Source organism: Aptenodytes forsteri, unplaced genomic scaffold (genome assembly GCF_000699145.1).
Source record: "Aptenodytes forsteri isolate BGI_AS27 unplaced genomic scaffold, ASM69914v1 Scaffold93, whole genome shotgun sequence".
In the NCBI taxonomy this organism is placed as follows: Eukaryota; Metazoa; Chordata; class Aves; order Sphenisciformes; family Spheniscidae; genus Aptenodytes; species Aptenodytes forsteri.
The window spans coordinates 8,626,829-8,637,396 of NW_008794665.1; the positions used below are offsets into that span (position 1 = coordinate 8,626,829).

The following is a 10,568-nucleotide window of genomic DNA, read 5'->3' on the forward strand; positions in this document are numbered from 1 at the left end:
CTGTGATGATGGGAATTAATTCCAAGCCAGGCTGATGACCAACTGACCTGAGCCAACTTTTGTTGAGGTTTCCGAAGCATTGCACAAGAGGTTTGAAGGACAAAGTTTGGGGGCATGTGACAGTTAATCTCTTTAGCAGTAAGAATGAAGTTTAAGCATACTGTTGGAAATGTACTCAGTTCTGTGCTGCCCTTTGTTTTAATTAACAATCTCCTGCATAGATTGGGAGTGTAAACTTCTTTGCACTTTAGTCCAATTAAATCGTGCTTGGAGGCTGTCAACGGAGGGGGGAACTCCCCCCACCCCCCTTTTTTTAATTGTTCCGTGAGTTTGTTGAATAGTGAAAGAATTTGCCTGACAGGGTTTTGTAGTGTTTCGTCGTCTTGATGAATTATTGCAGAGGATAGACGACAGTCTCTTTTGTCCAAAATGCGTTTGAATGATTCATCCAATTCCTCAGAAAGTGACAATGAAGCTCATTCAGCCTTTACACAGACTGAACACAACATAGTTGCAGCTTACTTAATAACAGCAGGTATGGGCATTGGCAAAACGTTGTGTAACTTTTAAAAATAGAACTGTAGATCTGAATGCTCATTTTGTATAGCAACAGTGACGGTATTTCATTTTGTATTACACAAATGTCTGATGGCTTTGCTCCATAGTTTACTGACAAGTTAGCAATCAGCAGGCTGACTGAAGTGTGCAGAAAGATCTGAAGTGTGCAGAAACATCTAAGTTTTCTGCTCTATAATTGAAGGCAGCGTTGTGTCTCAAAAAATATATTTTGTTGATATGTAATTATAGAAGAGAGTGAGAATTAATTTCTGCCAGCTTGCAAAAAAGATAAAAATAGGGCATAGCTGTCACATCTTGCATTTTTCTGTGATGTGCTTGAAGCTATCTTGAGATTTCTCCTGGCCCACACGTTCATAGTAATATATGTGTAGTCTGAGCATGTGAGCGGGTGTCTGTTAGGGGGATGTAAGGGGAAGGGTTGGAATGTGACTTAGAGGGAGGGAGCTGGTCATTAATCAGAGAAGAGCAGACTCCAGTTGCAGCTGTATTTTTCACCGATGACACATGTTAGAAAAAGCATGCTGGAAGGCTTGACATCGTGTTTGTTCCCTGTGACTGCAGTGGCCTTTGGCTAAACTTGAATGATTATGGAATTACTTTTTTTTTCCCTTGAAAACTGTCTCATTGTTATAACCACAACTGCTTCAGTCATGTTTTTCTGAAGCATTGAGTGTTATAGCAATGAAACATCAACCTGACCAAAACCTGAAACCTACTGTGTTTAAAAATAGGCCTTCTATACCTTTATTATGGAAAATTAAATCAGTTTATAAGTACTTTATTCATAGACTGTACCATGCATTTTCTATGTTAAAATTAGCTTTTAAAATACTTTAAAATATTGATGTACTTTAGGTTTATATGAAATAGTATTGCTGATGGTCACATTGTATTTAGCGTATCTGTTTGAAGTGGTGAGTATCAAATTGCTGTTCTGGTAAAGAGGGTATTTCTGAACGCAAAGGCAATCATTTATTTCAGTTTTTTAGAGGAATTGGTAGAACAGCTACACAGATCAGCAGACTTGTTAAGAAGCTGTAGAGATGGATGATGGTCAGATATTGGAAGGCTAGATACACTCTGCAGTACTACCACACTATTTGCAGGTAACTGGATCTATTAGGTGCTGCAAATATGTATGATACTTGTTACAAAGTAATCAATTTTAATTAAAATGTATGTATCAAGATGGTCTTTTCAGATAGTTTGACCACCTGGTGTTAGGGATCAAAGCTATCATAGGTGATCAATGGGATTAGCCAGAATCAACCCAGCTCTTCTTTCTTAATCTTGCATGGAAATTAAATGTCTGTCTTAAAAAAAAAAAAGTTGGATTACTTTGTGCAGGTTTTTTTTCTTTTTTTTTTTCTTACTATAGTTGGGGGAGTCTAGTAAATCTTTCACCTGTAGCTTGGACTTTGCTTTCTTAATGAGGAATGTTTTTGACAGTAAGGTCTATAACATCTTTGCAAGTGTGATTGATTGCTTTGCAAATGCCTTACCACAGCAAATCTCACATCTGGAAAATTTAAGCTGTGTTAATAAGCAGATGTCTAAGAATAAGAACGAAGTATAGGTACAGTGTTCATCATTATGCTGCTTTTTAAAAGGTTTGAATGCTTCTCTCTTTTGCAAATAATTGCTTTGTTTTCTGAGAAGAAAGTAATTCTTACATATTGCACTCTACAGTGGTCAGTGTATTAATTTTAGTGATGAAACAGGGATACTCAGGCTGGAGGAAGCAGTACTGCCTCATGGATAACCTTCAGCTTATAATGGTGAAATGCTCTGGTACCATTTTAAAATGCTAACTGGTAAAGTAAATTCCATGTTATACACGGACCTAACCTTCATTGTTTTGATGCTACTACCCCTGTGTCTTGCTTAACTCTGTTAGGGCTTGTATTTGCATTTGGTCTGCCTTTAGTTTTTGTTGCTTCCCTGGGAAGAAGGAAAATAAGAAATTCTTCTGCTCTTGATCAGGCCGTGAGGTTTTTATCTTCATCTTCACAAAACTACAAGGTTTAATTAAAGAAGTATGGGAATAGTTGTCTAACCCTAAGATGTTTCACAGGCCAAGTGGCAGCATCCGTGTGCTTTTTCTGAATCACATGAATTCGTCCCAGCTGATGATTTCAGGTTACTGAAAGTCTTGGGCTTGGTCTGCACTCCCTGCCCTCTGAGAAATCATAGAATCATTTAGGTTAGAAAAGACCTTTAAGATCATCAAGTCCAACCGTTAACCTAACACTGCCAAGTCCACCACTAAACCATGTCCCTCAGCACCACATCTACATGTCTTTTAAAACCTCCAGGGATGGTGACTCAACCACTTCCCTGGGCAGCCTGTTCCAATGTTTCACCACTCTTTCAGTGAAGAAGTATTTCCTCATATCCAATCTAATCCTCCCCGGCACAACTTGAGGCCATTTCTTCTCATCCTATCATTTGTTACTTGGGAGAAGATACCAACACCCACCTCGCTACAACCTCCTTTCAGGTAGTTGTAGAGAGCGATGAGGTCTCCCCTCAGCCTCCTCTTCTCCAGGCTAAATGACCCCAGTTCCCTCAGCCACTTCTCATAAGACTTGTGCTCTAGACCCTTCACCAGCTTCATTGCCCTTCTAATGGGCACTGCTTAACTCCTGCCTGGAGAAACTTTGTCCTTCTACTTGACCTGATTCTCAGAAACAGGGAAGAGAGAACTTCTTGAATCCACATGTTTTTTCTCATTTTGTTCAAGATGGAATCCATCTTTTTTCTTACATTTTGCTCCCCAGAACATTTTTTTTTTTCTATTATTAATTTGTTTTAGTGGTGCTAAAATTTTTAATGAATATAGGCTTAACAATTTCCACTTTCTCTTCCCTGTTTTGGTTTGGTTCCCTCCCCCCCTTTCATTTTCAGATTGGGTTCTGAAGCACTAAATTTAAGTGTGTCTAGCAGGATCCTTCCTTCACCCTGAGGATGTGAGTTTACAGTCCTGTTGTTTTTCTGATTTCATTCTTGGCAGCTGTAATAATATCTGTTAAAGCATGCCTCTTAAGAAGCCTGTACTGTTTTACAAACTTGTAATTCTATTTTGCTTCCTCTCTCCTAAGAGATTTCATACTACCTGTCAACAGAAGAGCTGACAGAAATGGCACTGCGAGTGCTTTTACTATGGTGTTGGTTTCAGATCAGATCCCCTACTCCCTGCTTTTGTTCATTTTAGGGGCTCATAGCATCACAGTGTCATTCCTGAAATGTGTGAATACATGAATATGATAGCTGATGGCATCTATGTGGCTATGCATCTCCAACATCATCTGTAATGTAGTTTTTATGTACTGAGAAGGAGACTTGCACCTGAGAACAGACATGCTTGGTGGTTTTAAAAAGAGAATGGAAAGAGTGATAGCCAAGAATTAATTATAATTTTGCCTCATTTGATTTTAAAATTACTGAATCTGTTAAGAGAGTTTCTGTAATGTAGGAGATTGGTACTGATTAATAAAATGTTGCAGTGAAACTCCTTATGTGAGTTTCAGGTATAATAAAAAAGGTACCAATTTACATAATTGAAATGGAGAAACTCCATCTGAAAGCTGAAGAATTGGTGGTGTTCCTGGTGTCCATTATCCAATGTATCATCTTTGTTATATTTTTATGTATGTTATTATGATTGCACTGGCTTTTCTTCTGCCCTTTTTCATATCTGTCATGGTATTAACATAGCTCTTGCCGAGCATAGTGGTTCAGATGGTACTTCTGATGTGTATTTGACTCCAGAAATGTCTGCCTCAGTTTGATGCACTGGGGTGTGTGCTGGTATTTATAAATCTATGGATTGTGTTCTGCCAATGATGGAGTCCACAGGACTTTCCATGATTTGAAGGAATTTCCATATCGATACCAGCTGAAGTCTTCAAAATTCAACTGTAGAGCCAAAGTGCTTGAAACTGATTCTTGCCCTCAGGTTTTCTAACCCTGCTGATTTGAGGTTGTTGTTTGAACTGCAGCGTGTTTGGAGTCTGACTATAAATTGATGTTAGAGATTTTTAACCCTGTGCTGCAGCATTGATAGTGACAGAGATGGAAGAACATCGTATAATACTTAAAAACCTTATTGCCCTTTCCACAGAGGTGTGTCAGCAAAAGCTAAGCTCTGTGTGTCAGGTTTTTGGTGGAGCCAATAGAGAAGCAGAAATCCCAGCAGTAAAGGTGATGGATTGCCAGGGGAGTGGAGCAGGATGGGCAGTGACTGTGAAAGAAGATGGGTCTGCTTTTGGAAGTCCCCATTCAGTATGACAGCCATCCCCTCAAGCTCCTTACAGAATTATGCCTCAGATCTGTGATGATGAAAACCACAGTGTTTTGATTCATAGGTGAAACTTTTTAAATAAATAATAAAAAAAGAAAATTTCTGAGGGGCATTTCCATGGATAATGTGTTGTTAGACTTTTACCAAAATAACATTCCACTACGCACTTGTAATTTAAGGTGCCCAGGCTATACAGATGTTTATAAGTTTTAGATTTGGTTCAGTGATACTGTAATAGCTGTGCCAGACTAGGGAATCTATGAACAACTTACAAATTCCTGTTATTATTTACAAGTTATTTTTTTAGTGGCCATGTTTGCTTGAACATACTGGAATTCTCCATTTTATTGATAAGGGCTGTGAGTCTTTCTCTGCTGAGGTGCAAGGCGGAGTTTTTAACCTTATTCGGTGTTTATTAATAGCTTGTATTAATAGTGAGTTAGTGAAAGTTTAGAGGATGGGAGTTTGCTCTGGGTATCTCTGCAACAGGCTAGAGTCTGAAGAGAATAAAACCACAACAAAAAACCCCTCTGTTTTGTAGGAGTGCCATGTAAACTCATTCCAAGAGCCATGCAGTAGAATTTGGCTAGGAAGGAGGAATAGCAGGAGAAAAGGAGGATCTGGAGGTTTTAATATAGGCCACCAGGATCAGAAAAAGCTTGCTGATGCACAGGGTCCTGAAGAGTGTCCTGGGCACCTCGAAGAGCTTTAAGTCCAAAGCGGATTTCAGAAGGACTGGACACGAAGAGAGGAGAATGTACATTTTAGCTTTAGTACTGTATTTCTTTATTACAACTCTTTGTCTACTGGCCATTTCTTGTGTTGCCTAATAATAGACTTCAGACACAGTTTGAGTGAAGCCAGACTAAAGAGGTTTAAAAATACACAGGTTAGCGAGGCAGGAGCAAGTTCAGTGCAGAGCTAGACTTTTACCATGGCTATGACACAGCCTTAGAGTTTGTCAGGTGGAGGAAATAGCTCTGGTGCAGACCCAGCCATGCCATGTGGCAGGCTGTGCGGATCATCCAGACTGCTTGACAAGGCTTAGAAAATACAATTTGCAGCAACCTGAGCCAACTCTGATGCTTGCAAAGAATTGGGACCTCATGAGCAGAGAGGGGAGTCAGTCTGGCTAGGATAGTGGTAGGAAAGTCAAGCTCCTATATTCCTTTTGCCCAGGATTATTGCCTGAATGCACAGTGGGAACTCTCCACTGAGAAAGGAAGACCTCAGGTGGTGGCAGGGGCCTGCTGCTAGGTCAGGTGCATCATAAGCCCCGCTTTTTTTTGCCAGTCACCAACCTGCATGGAAGACACCACTGTAGTTGGTGGCTGGAGTGTTTGAATTGTAATCCTAGATGCTTTTGAATTTCTGCTATGCTTGTTGTCATTGCATCGGAAGTCCCAGGTTTGGCAAAACATTCCACTTTTGGCCCTCACTGAATCCAAGTGAAAGTTACCTAGTTTGAAAAGCTTTTCTTTTCTTTTCTTTTCAGGTGTCTATCCTCTTTGCAAAATTGTGCTTGACTGAAAATAAAACTTGTTTAGGACTTAGATATTATGATAGCCTGCATTTTCTTCTGCATGTATCTTACTGGCTGGTGTGTATCTTTTGTAAAGTTTCACTTTTTCTGTTTTTACAGGAGTGATAAGCATTTTCAGTAACATAGTTGTGTTAGGCATCTTTGTTAAGCACAAAGAGCTTCGGACAGCAACCAACGCAATTATTATCAACTTGGCTTTTACTGACATTGGTGTTAGTGGCATTGGTTACCCCATGTCTGCTGCCTCAGACCTGCACGGAAGCTGGAAATTTGGATATACTGGATGCCAGGTATTGCAATTCAGTCAGAGAGAAAGTTTTGAGCACTTAAAAGCAAACTGAGAAATAAGTAGTAGCTCTACCTGATACTAGTTCTTTTAAGACATAAGATGGAGATGCAAAATTTGACTGTAGACCTGAAGCTGATGTTCTATAATGTCAACAATTTCTGGATATAGGATTTTGTGTGAATTTCATTCCAAACTTGTATTTATAATCTGAAAACATTAAAGTGTAACCTTTTATTTATCAACTAGAGATTTTAAAATAGCTCTGAGAAGGCTTAGGAAATGAAATCCCCAAATGAACAAGGTTATAGTAGCACATGCACATTTGATGACTTATTTGATAGTTAAAAGACTTTGGATGTGGCTACTGTTTTGATGGTGAGCTTGACAGATCTTAATGACTTCTGCTCGGCAAATACATGTTCTTTTGGATGGGACTATTAGGATATCCAAAATAAAGGCCTGCAAGGCTATTGGTCTTCATTCAAGATTTAGCCTAGTTTTAATAGCTGTCTATTTTTAAAAACAGACTGACTGAAAATTTGTACTTCCATAGCAGAGAGATGGTGCCCTTTGTTCGCTATGTACTGTGATTTAAATCTACTTTTTAAAAAGACTGTTGGGCTTAAGTGCCCAGGAAAATGGGTAGTAATGTGAAGACGTATGCTGAAAATGTGACTCAAGGGAAATATTAGCAACACTATACATTTTGGACCTTTATATAATGGATGTTTATAACAATCTGACATCGCTTGCCTGAGTACACAGTTATTTCAAGCTCAAAATTCAGTCACTGTTTGACAGGAAGCCTCACTTTTAACATCTTTGGATCTAGACTGACTTATAGTGGGTTGAAGTTGATGTGAAATCTCACTACCAATGCTTTGGGAGGTAAGATCACTTGAAGCACAACTCATGTCAGCCTAAACCAAATGAATCCTGTGAACTGAGATGGCTGAATGTCATGTGGTTCTATTATAACCGCTGGTGGCATGTGGTCTGGCACGGGGCTCTGTATTTCAGGGCTGCCAGTGGTAACACAGCCCTCCTGGTCATGCTTCCCGGTCAGGCTGCCCATGGGATGACTGGGCAGATGCATTTGGAGCATGTTGGGATTGCAGCATATGTCACTCTGTGCAGTAGATCTGACACATGTAAAAATGGGGGCCGATGGGGAAAATCAGTGTACCATATCTGTGAAATAAGTGTAGTTATACAACAGAGGAAAGAGTGACAATTCAGGACCATTTGCTAAAGCCGTAACTTTTTTGATGATTCAAATGCTCTTCAGGTTTCTTTAACATATATCAAAAACATGAATTGAACCCCTGCCCCCAACCTCCAAACTCTTTATCTCTGAACCTCAAAATTTACTTATTGAAGTACAGTGTTTGTTTGCTTTTTAGACTACTGTCTTTAGGATTTCTGATGTGTGCACAAGCAGGTTGCTTTTGAAATGTTTAATTTTAAATGAGCCAACTCCAAATTGCCTGCATTGAATTAATTCCTTCAGTATCTTGCTTGTGGAAGAGAGCACTGGCTGAATGTAATGTATCGTAGTGCCTTCAATTGAGTCCACAAATTTGTGTTTGTACCTTTGAAAGATTTCTCAGGAAGTGTTTTTTGTTTGTTTGTTTTACTTTCAGATCTATGCTGCCTTAAATATCTTTTTTGGGATGGCGAGTATTGGTTTGCTCACTGTTGTTGCAGTTGACCGTTATCTGACAATCTGCAGGCCTGATACAGGTACTGTACTTATGGTAAAAAATCATTCACTCTTGGGCTTCTATGAAATAAGAGTCTAATTGTATTGTTTTCTCATGAATGACTCCATAATTACAGTGCTGGGCATAATTTGAATTTAGGGCATGATCCTACAATACTTGGTTAAATAACGCAGCTGTATTGTAACAGTTAATTCCTCCCCCTGCAACCATGCAAAGATGTACTTGCTTGCACTGTCGCATAATAAGCTTTTTGGCAAAGGGTTAGGAGCAGGTATTGCCTGTATGCTGTGAGTTGGAATGGGTGATGGTATTTAAGTGGCGTTTAAGGCTGGAAAGCTTGAGATGTCGGTCAGCAGTATGAAACAGGTATGCTGCAGTGTTCGGGAGTGTAGGCCTTTGAAAGGATCATTATTAACCTGGTATGTGCTTGTTGGAAGCCACTTGTCGTTCAAGTTCAACACTGGAAAGAAGCAAAAGATGACAACAGTTTGTGATTGTATGTGCTTGGCCACAGGAAGAAGAATGACTACCCGTAGCTATGCCACTCTAATCCTTGCTGCTTGGATAAATGCAGTCTTTTGGGCTTCCATGCCTACTGTAGGCTGGGCTAGCTACGCTCCGGATCCGACTGGAGCAACGTGCACAGTAAATTGGAGGAAAAATGATGTGTAAGATTCCCCTTCACCCTTTCTTTTAAATTTGCTGCCTCACTGAAGGCTAGGATTATGTAATTCAGCACTATATGAGCATAACTTCTTCTTTCTGAAGTATGAAGCCTAATTTATAAAAATCATTTTAAAACAATGGAATAATAGAGAAGTCTAGAAAAAACATAGGAATTGAGCCATGCTTGAAAACTGCAAGACTTGTAGTTGCTAATAAAAAAATTAAAGCTAAAGAAAATTTTCCTAATTCTTTAAAAGCTTGTTTTAAAATTTCATAATCAAATAAAAATATCAAATTCTTTAGTAACTTTTCTTGCATGGCTGTTTGTAAGTTACTGTGTTTTGTTTTTCTGTCTTATCAGGTCCTTTGTTTCCTACACAATGAGTGTAATTGCTGTTAACTTTGTTGTACCCTTAACAGTCATGTTTTACTGTTATTACAATGTTTCCCGGACAATGAAACAGTATGCCAGCAGTAACTGCCTGGAAAGCATCAACGTAGATTGGTCTGACCAAGTAGATGTGACAAAGGTATGGTAAATGAGGGCATGTTTTGTTTTAAGCATGTTCTTTTAAAGTCTTGGGGGCAAAGGAACAATGCAGCCTTTTAAGCATTTCTGTTTCCTAAATTCCCCCTTTTCCTTTCATACTAAATATTAACTGAAATTTAGCCTTGGTGAAAACTCCTGGCTTGACTTATAACACTAGATTCCTTACTTTTGGCCTAATACTCTTTCCAGATGAATAGCTAGTTTGAAGGCTGGGAACAACATGAATTTTCCTTGCCGCTGCCCTCTGTCATTACATAGAAATGTACCTCAGAGGTGTCCTAGGAGGACTTTTACTCTTTGTGTCTGCAGAGCCCTTAGGCTTTCTGCTAGGTTCACAGGTGTATCTGGTCTGAACTCATGGCCTAGAAATGAAAGTGCATTTCCAAGCTCCTGAGCTGTGTGATTCCAAACCCTTTTTCTTTTCAGTCTGTTGAGTTTACCTCTTTCTTATGTAAACAGTAGCAAATGCGGGTTATGGCATAAAATGATATATCCTGCCTGGAAGGTTGACATTTTTTTAATTTATAAAAGCCCTTGAGAAAGCTTGAAGTTCACTAGCTCCTTTGATTTTGTGTGAAGATATGATTTATGGTTGGGCATGGTAAAAAAAGTGAGAGAGTATTGGAAAGAAGAATATGTACCTATGCTGTTGAATTACTTATCGGTGCAAACTTAACATTCCTTGGAAAACTTTCTAGAATTTTGATAGAATTTGATAGAATTAATTTTTTTTTTAAATTAATTTCTAGAAATTTGATAGAATTAAATCTGGCCAGGGATGTCCAACAAGAAAGATTCTATAGGTACGTCGGGGATAAAAGGAAGACGAGGGAAAACGTGGGCCCTCTCTGGAATGAGACCTGGCTACCTGGGACACAGAGAAGGCAGAGGTACTCAATGACTTTTTACTTTTT

The 10,568-nt window shown here is 39.1% G+C and overlaps 1 protein-coding gene across 1 annotated transcript in view; it reads left to right on the forward strand.

The window, feature by feature from the left end:
* The first annotated feature begins 324 nt into the window (after positions 1-324).
* RRH (retinal pigment epithelium-derived rhodopsin homolog) overlaps positions 325-10,568 on the forward strand; it is a 14,975-nt gene continuing 4,731 nt past the window's right edge. Inside the window, exons 1-5 of the mRNA XM_009273583.2 lie at positions 325-535; positions 6,525-6,715; positions 8,358-8,457; positions 8,953-9,106; positions 9,466-9,634. Coding sequence (XP_009271858.1) covers positions 430-535; positions 6,525-6,715; positions 8,358-8,457; positions 8,953-9,106; positions 9,466-9,634 — 720 coding nt within the window. The 5' untranslated portion in view covers positions 325-429. The remainder of the gene's footprint in view (positions 536-6,524; positions 6,716-8,357; positions 8,458-8,952; positions 9,107-9,465; positions 9,635-10,568) is intronic.